General features: G+C 42.7%; 1 protein-coding gene across 1 annotated transcript in view; it reads right to left on the bottom strand.

The window, feature by feature from the left end:
- The window catches only part of LOC131195081 (cadherin-like protein 26), a 47,435-nt gene extending 47,071 nt beyond the window's left edge, over positions 1–364 (bottom strand). The window contains exon 1 of the mRNA XM_058176707.1: positions 285–364. Coding sequence (XP_058032690.1) covers positions 285–341 — 57 coding nt within the window. The 5' untranslated portion in view covers positions 342–364. The remainder of the gene's footprint in view (positions 1–284) is intronic.
- Between the last annotated feature and the right edge of the window lie 19,188 nt (positions 365–19,552).

Raw genomic sequence — 19,552 nt, 5'->3', positions numbered from 1 at the left:
ACCACGACCTGGATGACTGAGAATCTCTAGACTCTCATCCCAGGTTGTCAAGGTCAACGACGCACAAAGTGAAAGAAGAGAAGCCACCTGCAGCTAGCTGAGACTTTGCCTGGAAAAGGAGGTTCTCAGTCCAGAGACTCGCGTGTCCCACAAGGGAACCATTGACTGGTTGCTGTCCAGAACACAACCGGCTGCGGCGGGCAAACTGTCAATCACGAGGCACCGGCATCAGGATCTGGTCCCCGGTGCCTTCCCCGCCTCCCCCATCCCTTCCCCTTCCATACCGCCAGAAGGAAACGCGCGGCGACAGAGCCCCACTTGCGCCGGGGCGAAGCCAGCATCGTGGTACCGTTCGATGGCTTTGGCTGGCTGCTGAGACTCCCGCCGGTCTCTTAACGGAGCCTGGGAGGCCGATGAGGACTATCCCCTACCGCCTTCTCCTCCGAGAGAGGCTGGCGGATACTCCGGGGCAGCGCGCAAGACTGGAGAGTCAACGAAGATGCGCTGAAATTATCAACTGGCCACCTGCTAAAGAGTGGGCGGGAGAGAGAGAGAGAGAGAGAGAGCGCAAACGCTGTTCGCAGGGCTGAAGGATCGTGCGTAACCCCACCCCGGCTTTTTGCCGGATTGCCTTGACATCAGCTACGGTTTAAGGAAATATTAAGTTACTCGGCTTCTTTTTACTCCGCCTTCCCACCTGAGGAATCCACTACAGCCACTTGTTGTTGGTTTGCTTTGGTTTAAAGCAAGATCAGAAGTAAAAATTTGAAAGTAAGGGAAAAAACAAAGTAAGTAAAAGTAAAACCGGTTTAGGAATTAGCAAATCATTGGGAACAGCTTTTTGGGGGGGTTTCTACAGAAAAAAAAGCATTTTTTTTTACAAAAAAAAGGCATAGTGAGCAGATAGTTCTTCCACACCAGGGGTCTCCAACCTTGGCAACTTTAAGCCTGGCGGACTTCAACTCCCAGAATTCTGGGAGTTGAAGTCCGCCAGGCTTAAAGTTGCCAAGGTTGGAGACCCCTGTTCCATACTATTTATCAGTAGTAATTTAGTTCTCTGGTACTTATCCATGCAAGACTAAACTTTTTTTTTTTTTAGTTTATTGATGATGTGCCATGGAGTCATTTTTTGACTCCTAGCAACCGCATAAAATAGATTTTCTCCCAATATGCTCTATTCCTAAACGGGTTTTTCATGTCTTCCAGTGGTGTGTTCATTGCCACTGTAACAGTTTATCCATGTTGCTGCAGTCAACTTCTCCCCTTTCCTTCATCTTTGGCATCATTGCAGCCTTTTCCAGAGAGTTGGGTCTTCTCCAGTTCCAAGCTCAAAACTGTCAATATCATATACTGACTTTTGCTCCTATGCACTGTTACAAAGATGGCTCCCACAGTTCTGATCTTTGTAAGCGTAAATACAGCACAGCGTTTGAGTAGCTTTTCCAAGGCCTTCATGGCTGTTGTATTGGGTGCTAGTCTGCAGTGTATTTCTTGACTGCTTCTGTTGGTGGTTGATCTTAATTATAAACAATAACATCTCATTACACTTACAGTACACATTACTGTTGAATGTCACATAATAAATAATTCTATTGAAAAACACTTTGTTTTGAATGTTGTTTAAAATATCTTGTGTCATTCTTTAGATAAAACTGGGAATGATTTTATATATTGAACTAAGTAGAATGTTTTTGCCAATGAGGGAAATAACACAGGGTTCCCTCTCTTTTGTAAATTGCCTTCACTGCTTCTATAAAAAAGAATAAATCTATTCAGAAGATTTAAGGCAAGACAGATGCAATCAATTCATTCAATTGCTTGGATAAAATCTGGATTACTCAAGATAAGGAGGATACAGCTATTTGACCACAATAAGCAATACATGTAATCCAACTAAAACCTTCACAGGCTGATAGAAGTAAACCAGACACACACACACACACACACACACACACACACCATATATCAAAGGCAAGTTCAATTGTGGATTCTAAGCAGCTATAAGAGAAAACCAGATACAGCCATAGATGTTAGTATTTTTAGTCCAATGTAGCTAAAGCAGAACAGATTTTTGAAAGTTTGGGAACAGCGAGTGAAACATTTAGATCTGAACTCATCCATTACTAATCTGTATCTTCATATAATTCAGTCCCAGTTTCTTTCTCCAGTGCACCAGCTGCCTTGTCCAAATTTCGGATAGAATATTACATAGAAAGAAAGTGGGAATATTTGCTCCCAGCTCAGAGCGACTCTAAGCACCAGGCTATTTTGAACACCATATGTTGGAAAGATAGTTTGTGTATTCTTTACTGGAATTTATATCTGCTATTTTCAGTGTATAACATAGGTAATTCTTGATGTTTATGTTGATTTTATCTTCAGAGATGAATTACTTATTTAAATTTTAAAGACTTTCACTCCAATCACAGTATCAAATCAAATCAAACCTTTATTGTCAATGCACAACATGTGTAAAATGAGATTGAATGAGCCTCCCTTGGTGCACACACATCCCCCGAAAACACAGAATACATCCAGTGGTGGGATTCACATAATTTAACAACTGGTTCTCTGCCCTAATGATTTCTTCCAACAACCAGTTTGCCAAACTGCTCAGAAAGTTAACAACCGGTTCTCCCGAAGTGGTGCGAACTGGCTGAATCCCACCACTGAATACATCTCAATAACTCAGTAAATAAAAGAGAAAAAATCCCTAACCCAAATAAGTAATAACTAGCACACATTCCCATATACATATATGTATATAACATTATATTATATTACACTAGTATAAACGTGTTGCATGTTATGCTGGCCCTGCAAGTCTATCATATTAAACCTGATTGTGGTGTTACGTTGCATTCAGAAGTCTGACGGCTCCACTAGGGTGGAGTTGAGAGATAGGGGAAAAACCCTTCATTTTACCAGTTGCCTCAGCCCATTATTTCCTAGTGGCGCCTCCTAAACCATTTTGTGTTTATTTGCTAAGCAAGGTAGATCACACCTCTTTGTAGTGCTAAGCACCCTGCCAAGGAGAATGGTGCCCACACCTGGCAGCACAAGGTTTTTATTTTTTTTTATTTTTATTTTATTTTTTATTTTATTTGTCATAACAGCATACATAAGCATAAGCATGAAGCAACAATAGGACAGGAACAGTGGGCACGCTGGTGCTCTTATGCACGCCCCTTGTAGACAGTTTTTGATTGAAGCTTTGGGGACTTTGAGAAGAGACCACAGAGTCAGGTAGTGTATTCCAAGCATTAACAACTCTGTTACTGAAGTCATATTTTCTGCAATCAAGATTGGAGCAGTTAAGTTTAAATCTATTGTTTGCTCTTGTATTGTTGTGATTGAAGCTGCAATAGTTTTCAACAGGAAGGACATTGTAATAGATGATTCTGTGAGTTAAACTCAGGTCATGTCGGAGGCGGCGGAGTTCTAAGTTTTCTAAACCCAGGATTTCAAGTCTGGTGGCATAAGGTATTTTGTTGTAATCAGAGGAGTGGAGAACTCTTCTTGTAAAATATTTCTGGACACGCTCAATATGTCAGAAATGAGATGTGGGTTCCAGACAGACGAGCTGTATTCAACAATTGGTCTAGCAAATGTTTTGTAAGCTCTGATTAGTAGTATAGTGTTTCTGGAGAAGAAGTGTTTCTGGAGAAAAAGTGTTTCTGGAGAAGAAGAAAAAGAAGTTCTGGGTCTTACTTCAGACACCAACAATAGTCCACCCATGATTTATCATAAACACCATTCACAAAGTTGTCATTCTAACACAGCCTTCTCAAAGCAACGGCTGAAGATAGCAATATAGAAAGTAATATTTTTTTCACTCGGACTAAATTGTTTGATTAGATTGTCCCCAACTTTTGAAGTTGAAAGTAAAATGGCCTGTTGATTTTTTAAAAAAATTATTATTCTTTCTTCTGCTGCCACCATCGCTAATCCCCTTTATTAGTGTAGAAATTCCTTTAGTCTGTAAGGCTGCATAACTGGGTAGAATGTGGAGAAGGTAGAGACCTTTGGTTAGCGTAGAAACCAAGGAACAAATTGATTTATTTAATAACATAACATGAATTTGAAACAGTTTCACAAATTCACTACATTCCTTCAATTCAAGCATATCCAAATGTTCTTAATCTGGCTCCCTTTGAAGGAAGACATAGTACCAAGTTTAAATTCTGAACCTCCCTTGAACCTGTCCTTCCACCTGCACTTTCGAAGTCCATTTATTCGTATTTTTTTCCTCCTGGAATTTAACTTGGAAGAATTGCTCCCCATTCGCATAGGTGGCTCAACCACCTAAGCATCAAACAACCAAAATTCCATTGACTTAAATGGATGGAAGAAAAAAACCAAGAAACACATTTCAGACTTGGCTTCTGCACTCAGCAGGTCTTCCGTCTAGATTCTTGGCTTCAAGAAAGCAATGAATCTAGTGGTGTTGAACCTGAGAAGCTTATTTATTTATTTATTTTATTTTGTCACACAGTATATATAAGCATAAGCATGAAATAATTATATAAGTATGATTATGTAATAACTATATTAATTGGATGTAACGAAAGGAAACAATAGGACAGGAACGGTAGGCACGCTTGTGCTCTTATGCATATCCCTTACAGACCTCTTAGGAAAGGGGTGAGGTCTTCTGTGCTGCTATTTAGTTCCTAAATGTGGAATTGAGTTTCTAAATAATATTGGTTTGCAAACATACCTGGCCTGAATAACACAGTAACTGCAGTAGTTATAACATTGACCAGGGCAAGGATAATAGTCCAATGCATCTGAAAATAGCTAACATAAAGCAAGTTGCTATAGGGTGGTACATTCCCCAAACATTGAGATAGTAAGGTTGGAATTTGGGGAGGACCTAGATGAATTGATGAAAATAATGTATTAAGCACTAGGGTTGTTTTTGTTTTGTTATTTTGTCTTGTTTGCAATTTTATTATTGTTGGGAGCCACCCAGAGTTCTATTTTACAAGAAGAGTGGGAACAAAAATATTTAAATAACTAAATGCATACATACCTATATACAATCAATTACTGATATTTTAGTAGTTGAACCAAGTTCTCCATATATTTCAATTGTCCAAAAATGTATAATGCCAATCTAAGCAGGTAAGAAGCAATATGTTCTACCCACCCTGGATGGACGCTAACACTTTTTTAGAAAAGGGTTTAAATTCTAGATCATTTAAAACATGCTTTTCAACATGTATACCTGCCTTTGTGAAAAATAAACGAAGCACAATAATATATTAATAATCCAGAGTTCAATGCCGTTCAAAAGGAGCAGCCAGGAAAACCTTTCCCACATAGTTGTTGCACTTTAGTGACAGAAATAATTACAGTTTCCCCATTCCTTTTCAATATATTCATAGTCTGAAATTAGAAACCATAATTCCCAGGAAACAGTGTTTATCTTATGCAGAACAAAGCTGAACATGAAAATGAATTTGATATCTATTCAACGTAATTGCACTTAATCATTACCAGTTGATTAAAGTTTCATTTTTGCTGCAAACTACCAGGTCATGTAAGATTTGTTGGGGATGGGGGCCAGTGGTGGGTTGCCCCCAGTTCACAAGAACCGGTAGTAAAACTGGCGGGAAGCTCCGCCCACCAACCCAGATGTCGTCAGGAAGCTTCTGCGCATGCGCAGAAGCACGCACCCATGGTCCCAATGCAAACCAGTAGTAAAGGTAAATAGAATATACCCCTGATGGGGGCGTAGTAGGAGGTGTGGTATGGAAGTGCAAAAACCCTTAATCAGTAATCATTTACAATTTCAGAAATCTGGCAGTATGTACGTGAGATACGTTTGTCTCTATTTAAGGTTAATTTATAGTTGCCCTTAAATTCCAAGAAAACAGAAAGACATCTTTGAGATATGAATGAAGCAAAGCAAACCTAAACGTGTGTTGTGACCCAGGCCCAAGTAGGTAGTAATAAACTTAGTCCGTGGAAAAACAAACAAACTTTATTCAAATAGCTGGGAATTACTTCATTCCCAGAGTTGTTCAACTGAAAGTAAAACAAATGCCTCCCAACACAAATTCCTCAGTTATCTTGCAAACCTTGGTCCAATTAGGCAAACTGTCGAAGGCCCTTCCTGGCAAATGTCCAGAAGCCACAAAAACAAAGACGTAGATGAAGCAGAAGACGAAGCAGAAGACGCAGCTACAGCCTTGTTTTCTGGCAAAGCTCAAATGCCGCTGCTGGTCTATTTTAAGCCTTATGGGAGGGGCCAATCATTTCTTGGCCCTACTCCCAAGTTGTCCTCTCTGCTTGAGCTGCTCTTGCCTTCTGGCAGCTATTCTCATGTGTGAATAAGGAGCAGGCTCCTCCTGTTCCTCTGCCTCACTACTATCAGTCTCTGGAGGCTCTGGAGTCCGCACTTCACTTCCCGATGGCCCTGGCCTCACCTCAGCCTCATCGCTGTCCGACTCTGTTGCCAGCTCCGTAGGCTGATGATGGACCACAACAATGTGGGATTCTTTTCAGAATCATTTGGAATTGACTTATATCCAGGACCTTAGCGTGTAGGAGTCACCAAGACAGACAGAAACAGTTACAAGACATCTGAACCTGAATTGGACATTGACCAGATGGGCGCTTTAATAGTGAAAAAGTGGTTCCTTTATTAATGCTGGCTTTTCTCTGCTCCCCAACACTAATTATTCTTCCTGACAGTTAGAACAATTAATAAGTGGAACGACTTGCCTGCAGAAGTTGTGAATGCTCCAACACTGGAAATTTTTAAGAAAATGTTGGATAACCATCTGACTGAGATGGTGTAGGGTTTCCTGCCTGGGCAGGGGGTTGGACTAGAAGGCCTCCAAGGTCCCTTCCAACTCTGTTATTATATTATATTATATTAATTTTACTGCTACTTCTCTGGTGCCTGTTTAAATATGAAACTACTCCAAAGACATTTAGATATTTACTTATTTATTTATATTTCATATTTCTTGACCACCCACCTCTCTTTCAATTTATGTTGAAAGCTGGTAAATCATGTTAAAATTCTAATGTAAATTCTAATGTAAACCTTATCAGAGGTGAGCCATCAAAAAAATATTGATTTGTAATGGATTGTGAAAGACATTACAATGTTACTCAGATTTTGTTTGATTCTAGGAAAGTAATTGTTCATTTTCCAGTGCTTATATAACCTTCCCCAATCCCACAGGATTCTGGCAGGCCCATCGCATTAAACAAAATACAACAAAACATTAATAAATAGCTAAATTTCATTCTTTAAATGAAATAACCAAATAGCAATATGTTTTTAAGGTAAAAACTGGTGAAATAAAGGTAGGAAGGTTAATGGCAGCCTTTTTTCAATCCCTCAAAAATTGTCTTAGTCCCCTCCACTGTAGAAGTTGAGGTCCCCAGGCCAAAACAAAAAACAAAAAAACCCCACTATGTTTATCCATGGGCATTGAACATTTCCACCGTGATCATGGTTGAGTTTACAAAGTTAGGGCTCTTTCTTCCTGGCTATCACGGTTGGATCTGAAAGTTCTCACCTGATCATCAATAGAGCCTTGATAACCCTGTGAAGCCTCTTCTAAGAAAGTGGGTTCAAGACATTTAGACTTGTATCTTGCAACCTACAGAGAATTAAAAGTTAAGGCTGGATTAATGGATGAAGACCAGGTTCAAATTTTCAATTACCTAAGTTGGGAGCTTCAGGTGGATTCTATAGTACATATTTATTTGATTTAAATTCCAGCTTTCATTCAGAAGCTTATGGCAGCATTTATAGTCTTTACCATAGTCCCTGCTCTCTAGTATTTTTAGGCCTCAGGATGAATGTGGCCCTATTGGCCTTTCATAAGGCCATGAAGACTCAGTTGTGTTAAGAGCCCACTCCTTGACTGTATTAACATCCATTATAATAGTTCTATTTGGTAATTATATATCTTTATTTGTATTGATGCTATTGTTTAAATTATTTTAATTGTTTTTAATTTGTTTTTACATGTTATGATGTACGCCACCTACAGCCACTTCTTGAGATAGGTGGCTCTACAAATCAACTAAATAAATAATATTATCCCCCGCCCCCAACAATTTTCCTTTACAACAACAATGTGGGTTAGGTTGTGCTGAGAGTAAGTGGCCCAAGGCACCCAAAAAGCTACCATCACTGAAAATGGACTACAACCTGATTCTTCCCTCTCCTAGCCCATCGTCTTAATCTCTATATCACATGAGCCATGGGGGTATTAGTTGAACTTCACTATACCTAAAAATGGTATTTCCTGTCATGGAAGCAAGAGCTGGACTTTGAAGAAGCAAGATAAGAAAAGTTTTGAATTTTGGTCTTGGAGAAGTCTCCTGAGGATATGGTACTTTGGACAGCCAAAAGAAGAAACCAATGGATCTTCAAACAATTAAACCCAGAGTTTTCATTCAAGTCACAAGCAGTGGTGAAATCCAATTTTTTTTTGCTACAGGTTCTGTGGGCGTGGTTTGGTGGGAGTGGCATGGCTTGGTGGGCATGGCAGGGGAAGGATACTGCAAAATCCCTATTCCCTCTCTACTCCTGGAGGAAGGATATTGCAAAATCTCCATTCCCACCCCACTCTGGGGCCAGGTGACATTTGCTGGTTCTCTGAACTACTAAAAATTTCTGCTACCGATTCTCTGGAACCTGTCACAACCTGCTGGCTTTCACCCCTGGGCACAAGTGAGGATCAAATTAGCCTGCTCCAGTCGTAGACAAAGACCTATGTCTCTAGAAAAAGGCTGTAAAAATCAGAAAGATGGAAGGAAAGACAAGCAGAAAATGACTAACAGCAAGGTGAATAGATTCTGTTACAGTAGTGATGAGTGCATTATTGGAAGCACTGGAGGGCCAATTTAGGGGCAGATCGTGGTGAAGAAAAGCTATCTGTGTCATTGCAAAGTTGAAAATGACTTGATGTCATTCAATCATCATCAGTCATGTCTGCATACAGCATTTCTACAATCTTCCAAATAATTCAGAGACATCAGTTGTCATCACATGCATTGAATTTCCTCACATTAAAGCTTTATACAACCCGCTTCAAAATTTCTCCAGGTAAATGATGTTCCAAAATCCATATTATTTTTTTTTGCTCTAGGATTATCAACGTTGTTAATTTACACCTATCAATATGCTTACCCTTCAGTATAACTTTTTCTTCATTTTCAGGAATATGTTTATGGGAGATAAAATGCTGCTTTTCAGCTAATTTTTTTCCAGGGGAGTACATTTTTATCACCTCTAATCATATTATTTTTTTTAGGTAATGATTGCTCACTGGAGCATAGAAATGAGGTGGATGTTAAATTTTGTGGAGGCCAAAACATGTGAAGAATGGTTGCCAAAATTGGGTCTGTCTAGTTTAATTAAAAGAAGGTGTGTGTGTGTGTGTGTGATGATAGCAGAGTTCCAATATCTGAGGGACTGTCACAAAGAAGAGGGGGTTAACCTATTCACCAAAGCACCTGAAGGCAGGATAAGAAGCATTGGATGGAAACTAGTCAAGAAGAGATACAACATAGAACTAAGGAGAAATTTCCTGATAATTAGAACAATTTACCTGTGCCTCCAGAAGTTGTGGATGCTCTAACACTGGCGGCGAAGGTGGGATCTCGAGGCTAAGGCGCCAGGAAAAGAGCTGAACTCACCAGGAAGGCGCCAACCCAGCAAACAAGGCGGAAAGCAGCGATGTCCGGCTACACACCGCCAGCGCCATTCGACCCAGCTAAGGAAAAATGGGGTCATACATGGCTCGTTTGAGTGTTTCCTGAGGCGAACTAACTTCAAGGAGTTTCAGACAACAGGAAGCGTATTTCCTGAGCCACTGCGGTCCAGAAGTTTTCGACACACGCAGAATCCTGGCTGAGCCAACGCCGGTACAGTCGGTACCGTGGCAAACTCTGCAGACTTTATTGAAAGCCCATTATGCACCAATGCCAAGTATGTGCAGCGGTTGAATTCGGGGCGCAGACAGCAGAGGCGAGTCCATCAGCGCATACATGGCGCCCTGAGGAAAGCCTCAAAACATTGCAGTACGAGACTTGGATGAGGCATTGCTGGAGCAACTCATCCAGCGGGGTCAGGGACATCCGTTTGCGGGCTGCTGTCTAAAAGCAACCTAACGCTGGCAAACGCCTTGGGCGAAGCCAGGGCTCACGAGATGTCTACCCAAGCGGCGGAAACCCTACAAAAGCAGCACCAGGCTGGTGCGAAATCAACCCCGGTCCACAATGAAAGGTCCAGGCGAATCGGACGGTGAGGAGGAAGGTCTTCCACACGGGAGGCGGAGAAAGAAGACCGCAGTGACTGCGCGAGTTGCGGAGGCAACACCAACGACAACAATGCAAATTTAAGGATGCGACTTGTCGGTGCGAAGGAAGGGCACCTAGCACAGGTCTGTCGAGCACCCCAACCTTCCGCCAAAATTCAAACTGACCAACCAGAGCGCGGGAGCGGCGAAGCAGCCCGTGATTGGTCAGTTCAAAAAGCGCGAAGTTGAATCAGACTGTCGTGAGTGGGTCACGCATCAACACGCCTAGAAAAAATCTTTACAAAGCAAAGATTGAGGGGTGCCGTGCCGATTGGAGGTGGACACGGCTCAGCGATCACGATCATGTCCTGGGACACTCGTGAAAGCCTTACCCGCCATCATAAGCGCAAGCTGAAAACACAGAAATTAAAGGTACAAGACTACCAAGGGAATCGCATCCCTGTTCGAGGTAACGTCCGTCCACGTCGGTATGGACAATACAAGAAAACTCTGCCCATCACCATAGTCGATGGGACCCTGCCAAGCTTGTTGGGACTGGACTGGTTCGAGCATTGGGCATGGGGTGACTGGAATCTTCAGAAACAAAGTCAACCTCAAAGACGCACTCATGAAAAGAATTTGGGGCGTTTTCAGAGACTGCCTGGGCAAGTACAGGGACCCCTATTTCTTTTAATTTAGACCCCAAGTTGCCCTATCCGTCTAAAGGCTAGGAGGGTCCCGTTAGCCCTAAAGCCCAGGATTGACCGGGAACTGGACAAGCTAGTAAACCAGGAATTCTAGTGCCAGTTGACCATGCTAAGTGGGAGACCCTATAGTCACCCCAGTCAAACCGGACGGGTCGGTCCGGTTGCGCTGACTAACAGCAACAACGTTGCAAAGTCTTACCCGTCCGGTGGTACAGCACTTACTGCACTCAATGGGGCAAGGGCAAGTTTTGCCAAGCTAGACTTGGCCCAAGCCTATCAACAGCTGCCCGTAGATAGCAGCACAGCGAGCGCAGACAATTGTGACTCACAGAGGGCTTTTAAGTGTACCCGGTTACAGTTTGGGGTTAGTGTGGCTCCAGGGTTATTTCAGAACCTAATGGGCGGCTATTGCAGGGACTACCAGGGTGGTACCATACTTTGACGATGTACTGGTATCCGCTGAGAATCTAGAGGAATTAGGGGTAAGGCTGCGAAAAGTTTTGGGCATTTTCCGGTCTGCGGTCTCACAGTTAAACTGAACAAATGCCAGATCGGGGTTGAATCTGTGGAATTCCTGGGCTACGGATAGACAGGAAGGATTCACCCACTGAAAGCAAGTGCGGGCCATCAGGAAGGCCCGGTTCCAAAGAACAAAGCGGAGTTACAGGCATTCTTAGGTCTGGTCAACTTCTCGCGGTATTCTTAAGAATAAGGCAACAGTAGCCGAGCCGCTGCATAAATTACTAGCAAAGGCGGCTGCATGGTCTTGGGGAAAGGCGGAAGCTAGGGCATTCGAAGGGTAAAGAATCTCCTATCGGTGATAGCCTCCTTATCAATACAATGGCACGCTGCCATTAGTGTTAAGCTGCGATGCATCTCCCTATGGGGTGGGGGCTGTGCTCAGCCACAGGTTGCCAAATGGCACAGAAGCCCCTATTGCATACTACTCCCGAACCATGTCATCAACTGAAAGGAATTATAGCCAGCTTGATAAGGAAGCCTTGGCTATAGTCTCAGGAGTAAAGAAATTCCATGAATATGTATTTGGTCGTGATTTCGAAATCATCACGGACCATAGACCTTTGCTAGGACTGTTGGCAGGCGACCGCCCAACGCCCGTGGCACTTTCGCCCAGACTGACCCGATGGACTATCTTCCTGGCAGCGTATTCTTACAAACTACTACACCGGCCAGGGAAGGAATTAGGGCATGCAGACGCCCTGAGCAGATGCCCGTTACCAGAGACTATCGAAGACCCCACTCCGGGGACACCAGTTCTGCTAATTGACTCTTTGGACTCTGGCCCAGTCACATCCAAAGAGGTGGCTCGGGCTTCGTACAAGGACATTACGATAAGGACTGTAATTGGTTGGGTACAAAGAGGTTGGCCCGCTGCACCGGGCGAGCATTTTAAAGAGTTTGTAAAAAAACGTGGGGAACTCTCAGCTCAAGGGGGGTGTCTGCTATGGGGGGATCAAGTGGTGATCCCAGAGAAATTGAGGGAAAAGGTATTGGGGCTCCTTCACGAAGGCCACAGGGATCGTGAGAATGAAGGGTTTAGCGAGAAGCTATGTGTGGTGGCCCTTAATGGACACGGAAATTGCTGAAAGGGTAGGGAAATGCCAGGCCTGCCAGGAGTCCAGACCGCTACCCCCAACGGCCCCGATTCGGGACTGGGAGAGACCCCAGGGCCCTTGGTCTAGGATCCATATCGATTTTGCCGGCCCCTTCCATGGCCAAACCTTTCTGGTAGTAGTCGATGCCTACTCCAAATGGCTGGAAATCATTCTCATGAGATCCATGACAGCCGAGGCTGTGATCTCAGTCCTACGGCACCTATTTGTAACCCACGGGTTGCCCGACACTCTAGTCTCCGATAACGGCCCGCAATTCACGGCAACCCAGTTTGAGGGTACTTGGCAGAGGAGGGCATCCGGCATGTCCTCTCGGCGCCTTTCCACCCTGCGACGACGGCCTTGCAGAGCGTTTCGTTCGGAGCGCAAAGGAAGCATTGTCCAGAATCAGGCCAGGCGATTGGCAAACAAAATCGATACATTCCTAGCAGTCCAACACAGAACCCCTGTGTAACAACTGGCCGCAGCCGGCAGAGCTATTAATGGGTCGGAAGCTTAGGTGCCCACTAGACCGTTTAAACCCAAACTACACCAGGCGGTTACAAAGGGGCACACGGTAAAACAAGAGGATGGCAACAGGCGACCTAGTGTGGGCACACAACTACAGCGAGGCCCGACCTGGTTAGCAGGAAAAATCCTAGAAATAACAGGACCAAAATCATATCTAGTAGAGATAGAGGATGGCGGGTATGGAAGCGCCACATAGACCAAATAAGAAGCGCATAACCGGTAAATCAGAATCAGACGAAACAGGCCCTGACTATCAATGTTTGAATCCACAGCTGACTCAAACCCGGGGCAAACGGACTTATCTGAGTTCCAGGAGGTCCAGCGACACCAACAGGTTCCTCCTAAAGACAGCAGGGACGACTCTGCAAATAATCCAGGGCCGGATGGCCTAGAGGAGGAGCTGAGAGGAACAAACAGTCCCTCCGGTCAGCTCGACTCACTCCCAGAGAATGAATTGCGCAGGTCTGAAAGAGTCAGGAGACGCCCAGTCTACCTGCGTGATTACGTTGAAAAATAAGATGTACAATTTATGTAAATATTGGTAAAGTGTTTTCTGGGAGGGAAGGAGTGTAATGTATCTTTAAAAGTTTTGGCGGGAAAAAAGCACGTTGTTGATTGGTTGAAGCCACCGGCTAAACTGTATATAAGGAGAGGTTTTTCCCAGCCCGGATTGCTGGGTTCACCATATAGTAAAGAGCTGTTGTCACTATCCTGGTCTCCTGCCTCGTTATTGCCCGAATCTAACAGATTCTATAGTACATATTTATTTGATTTAAATTCCAGCTTTCATTTATGACAGCATTTATAGTCTTTACCATAGTCCCTGCTCTCTAGTATTTTTAGGCCTCAGGATGAATGTGGCCCTATTGGCCTTTCATAAGGCCATGAAGACTCAGTTGTGTTAAGAGCCCACTCCTTGACTGTATTAACATCCATTACAATAGTTCTATTTGGTAATTATATATCTTTATTTGTATTGATGCTATTGTTTAAATTATTTTAATTGTTTTTAATTTGTTTTTACATGTTATGATGTATGCCACCTAGAGCCACTTCTTGAGATAGGTGGCTCTACAAATCAACTAAATAAATAATATTATCCCCCGCCCCCAACAATTTTCCTTTACAACAACAATGTGGGTTAGGTTGTGCTGAGAGTAAGTGGCCCAAGGCACCCAAAAAGCTACCATCACTGAAAATGGACTACAGCCTGATTCTTCCCTCTCCTAGCCCATCGTCTTAATCTCTATATCACATGAGCCATGGGGGTATTAGTTGAACTTCACTATACCTAAAAATGGTATTTCCTGTCATGGAAGCAAGAGCTGGACTTTAAAGAAGCAAGATAAGAAAAGTTTTGAATTTTCGTCTTGGAGAAGTCTCCTGAGGATATGGTACTTTGGACAGCCAAAAGAAGAAACCAATGGATCTTCAAACAATTAAACCCAGAGTTTTCATTCAAGTCACAAGCAGTGGTGAAATCCAATTTTTTTTTGCTACCGGTTCTGTGGGCGTGGTTTGGTGGGAGTGGCATGGCTTGGTGGGCATCAAAGGATACTGCAAAATCCCATTCCTCTCTACTCCTGGAGGAAGGATATTGCAAAATCATTCCACCACTCTGGGGCCAGGTGGCATTTGCTGGTTCTCTGAACTACTAAAAATTTCTGCTACCGATTCTCTGGAACCTGTCACAACCTGCTGGCTTTCACCCCTGGCACAAGTGAGGATCAAATTAGCCTGCTCCAGTCATAGACAAAGACCTACCTCTCTAGAAAAGGCTGTAAAAATCAGAAAGCTGGAAGGAAAGACAAGCAGAAAATGACTAACAGCAAGGTGAATAGATTCTGTTACAGTAGTGATGAGTGCATTATTGGAAGCACTGGAGGACCAACTTAGGGGCAGATCGTGGTGAAGAAAAGCTATCTGTGTCATTGCAAAGTTGAAAATGACTTGATGTCATTCAATCATCATCAATCATGTCTGCATACAGCATTTCTACAATCTTCCAAATAATTCAGAGACATCAGTTGTCATCACATTCATTGAATTTCCTCACATTAAAGCTTTATACAACCCGCTTCAAAATTTCTCCAGGTAGATGGAGACGACTTCCGGTATCCAGCGGCAACGGACGTCTGGAAGGCTTCTCCTGCCTCCAGCGCCCGAATCCGGCCGCCGCCGAGGCCCTCAGGGGCCAGGTGTTCCGAAAAGGACACCTGCCGCACGGACGGCTCGCCAGGGGCCTCCCAGCCGACATACAGGACTGTGGGGACCGATGCTGGCGCGTCCTAGGCCCGGCGGGGTTCGGAGGCCACAGGCCGCGGCCATTATTTTGGTCGTCGCCTGGGCCGCTGTGCCCGGTGACACCGGGGCTTTGGATTTATAACTGCAGCAGCCTGGTGGTGAACAGGGCACGGAGAAGAATTGAGGAGGAGAAGGGAAGGAATATCGGTGGCGTGGTGGAGTGCTCCGGTCGGGGGTTTTCTCCCCTGCGGTTGGAAGGAGCACGAGTTATTCTGGAGAGGAGAACTTAAAATAAGAAGATTACCGGTTTGTGGAGCTCTGGAGAAGAGGTGATGGAGAAATTTAGGAGGGAAGGTTTGAGGCCCCCTCCTTCTGGGGAACAGTGGTGGCGTCCAGCTTCGCCTTCACTATGAGAATTTTGATGACATCACTTCCCTTGACTTCCTGGTTGACTAACTGTACTCTGGACTCGTTGCTCCTGTGAGTGCCCCTGGTGGATCGGAGGAAATTACAAGGATACTGTGCCTGCCTGAGGATTTTGTATTTTTTTTTTAATGGCAAAGGTCAGAGACCAACTGCTGGAGAGATGGAGAGAATTTTGGAAAAGTTATCTAATATGGACAAGAAATTGGATGAAATAAGAGCAGAAATTGTGACTATCCAAAAGGATTTAAAGGATACTCAACAAGTTTCAGCAGAAAACAAGCAGAAAGTGGAAGGTTTGGAGGGTGAGATGCGGGCAGTGCAGAAAAGAGAGGAGGCGACAGGCATTGCTGTGCTTGGACTACAGATGGATAAAATGTCTTATTTCCTTAGGTTTCAAAATTTGGAAGAAGTGGACCAAGAAGACTTGAGAGATGTTGTGACTAAATTGTTGGGAGAATTTCTTGGGAGAGGTGTTGATTTCATGAATTGGGATGTGGATCGAGTTTATAGAGTTAATTCGCAATATGCACGCACGCATGCAGTTCCCAGAGAGGTTCATGTCAAATTTGTGAGAAGAGGCGAGATGAAATTCTTAGAAAACATAGGAGTGGGGCACTGATTTACAGGGGCAGGAGATAGCCATTCTGAGGCAGATTCCCAGACAGGTGCGTGAAAAAGAAAGAAATATTATTTTTGTCAAGCAAATTGTACCAGAAGGAGTGGGCTTCAGATGGCTGATGCCAGAGGATTGATGATTTTCCGGGAGGGCATTACGAAAAAATCAGTACAATTATGGAGGCTACGGCCTATGTGGAGGAACACAAAGCCTTCCTGGAATCAGATGACCCAGGAATTGAAGAAGGGAGGTTATAGATCATGGGGCTGAGCGGCTGCGCTGTTGCGGCCCTGGAGTTGGGTCAGGCTGAACCCAGAGTCCTGAGAGCCAAAACTAGGAAGTGATAAAGATATTTGGGATTGTGTTGGTTTTCCTTATTCTCTTTTGTACGATATTCTGTTTATTCTTGACTCTTCTTTATTACGTATTTAAAATTTGCAAACTTAGCTACTTCGTGTCACCTGCTTGCCTTATGGCTGTTGTATGTGTTAAAAAATTTGAGTAAAATTCTTATTTTAGATAAGAAAAATGAAAATTTACCATACCTGATATGTATTTGTATAAACCTTTTTTGACTAATAAAAACTTTTTGAATAAAAAAAAAAAAAAAAAAAATTTCTCCAGGTAGATGATGTTCCAAAATCCATATATATTTTTTTTTGCTCTAGGATTATCAACGTTGTTAACTTACACCTATCAATATGCTTACCCTTCAATATAACTTTTTCTTCATTTTCAGGAATATGTTTATGGGAGATAAAATGCTGCTTTTCAGCTAATTTTTTTCCAGGTGAGTACATTTTTATCACCTCTAATCATTTTTTTTTTTTAGGTAATGATTGCTCACTTGAGCATAGAAATTATGTGGATGTTAAATTTTGTGGAGGCCAAACATATGAAGAATGGTTGCCGAAATTGGGTCTGTCTTGTTTAATTAAAAGAAGGGGTGTTTGTGTGTGTGTGTGTGTGTGTGTGTGTGTGTGTGTGTGTGTGATGATAGCAGAGTTCCAATATCTGAGGGACTGTCACAAAGAAGAGGGGGTTAACCTATTCACCAAAGCACCTGAAGGCAGGATAAGAAGCATTGGATGGAAACTAGTCAAGAAGAGATACAACATAGAACTAAGGAGAAATTTCCTGATAATTAGAACAATTTACCTGTGCCTCCAGAAGTTGTGGATGCTCTAACACTGGAAGTTTTTAAGAAGAGATTGGACAACCATTTGTCTGAAATGTATAGGGTTTCTTGCTTGAAAGGGGCTGGACTAGATGACCTCTAAGGGTCCTTCCAACTCTGTTATTCTGCTATGTATCACCAAATATTTAATACAGCAATATGTTCCCCAGTTTCCAGAGTTGAAGAATTCCCTTCATCTACTAGATATTCATGGTCAACTGAGGCAAAACTGACCACCTTGAGGGGAATTATGTATTTTAGTATTCTGTTATCATTTAAAAAGATTAGCAATTCCTAGGAATATCCCTTTTCTGTCAAGTTGTGCCAAACTTATAAAAACCACACAACCAGTACATATCTGATAAGGGATTAATAAACTTCTGGGGAATTCAAATAGAACCAAGTGCCAAAGTACAAACTGTCCAAGAATGAAAACATCCGTTACACAAACAATGCAAGAAGTATAATAGAAGCATAGTACAGCAACAGGCAACAGGTTTCATGAGTAAAAATCAAAATTCAGATTTTGAAGAACTGCTGGAAGTCATTTACGGTTGCTATGCAGTAGCCAGAAAGAGGCTACAGGGACCATATTTTCCTGGAAAAAAATAAAATTCAAATCTGAAAAAAGGGTGCAAATCTGAAAGAGGTTCATAAGAATTTTTTTTTAAAAAAAAAGATTTAATTGCTAATGTTTTTAACTTTGGTTTCCCAAAAAAAACAAAAACAAAGGCAAAACCAAGAAAACCAGTCAATCAATTGGAAGGACAGTTTTCTGGAATAAAGAACTGCATTTATAATAAAGGACGTATTGTCACTGTAGGCATGGCTCATATTTTCATTCTCGTTCTCTTTCCAAACATCCAGACATGAGCCATTTTTTGTCCTTTTAATAGGTTTTAAGGATGAGAATGGGAGAACTTTCAGAAGGAATGTTATGTGGAAAGATGGCTGCCTGAATGCATGATAAGCATCTGTGCTCCTCCTTCCCTTCTTTCTTGGCCCTTCCCTGTTGTCCCTTGGCCCGACCCAGCTGCCAATCAAACAGCAGCCACCAATCAAACAGCAGCATTAGTCAGGTGGCAGGAGAGGAGGAGGAGGAGGGTATATTGGATATGTTTACTGCCTTGAATTATTTATAAAACTAATACAAGTGGGAAATAAATAAAAACATGCATATAAAGAATGTTCTTTCTGTGCCAACTCAGAAAGCTCAAACTGCCCAAGGAGCTGTTGATCCAGTTCTACAGAGGAATTATTGAGTCTGTTGTCTGCACCTCCATAACTGTCTGGTTTGGTTCTGCAACCCAACAAGACAGACACAGACTTCAGAGGATCATTAGAACTGCACAAAAAACAATGGCTACCAACCTGCCTTCTATTGAGGACCTGTATACTGCACAAGTCAAAAAGAGGGCTGTGGAAATATTTACAGACCCCTCACATCCTGGACATAAACTGTTTCAACTCCTACCCTCAAAACGACGCTATAGAGCAGTGCACAACAGAACAACTAAACACAAGGACAGTTTCTTCCCAAATGCCATCACTCTGCTAAACAAATAATTCCCTCAACACTGTCAAACTTTTTACTAAATCTGCACTACTATTAATCTTCTCATCGTTCCCATCACCCATCTCCTTCCATTTATGACTGTATGATTAACTTGGTTGCTTGTATCCTTATGATTTATATTGATACTGTTTCCTGATTGCTTATTTGTACCCTATGACTATCATTAAGTGTTGTACCTGAGAATTGTTGACAAACGTTATCTTTTCTTTTATGTACACTGAGAGCATATGCACTAAGACAAGTTCCTTGTATGTCCAATCACACTTGGCCAATAAAAAAATTATATTCCATTCAATTCTATAATATATGCATACTGTATCAAGATGGCTGTCTGGGAACTCTGCAGCCATAGGCCTCGTGAGAAAGAGGTTGGATTAAAAAAAAA

The sequence above is a fragment of the Ahaetulla prasina genome, chromosome 3 (assembly GCF_028640845.1).
Source record: "Ahaetulla prasina isolate Xishuangbanna chromosome 3, ASM2864084v1, whole genome shotgun sequence".
Lineage (NCBI taxonomy): Eukaryota > Metazoa > Chordata > Lepidosauria > Squamata > Colubridae > Ahaetulla > Ahaetulla prasina.
The sequence above is the reverse complement of the archived record's forward strand: the minus strand, read 5'-3'. Positions and strand labels throughout refer to the sequence as shown.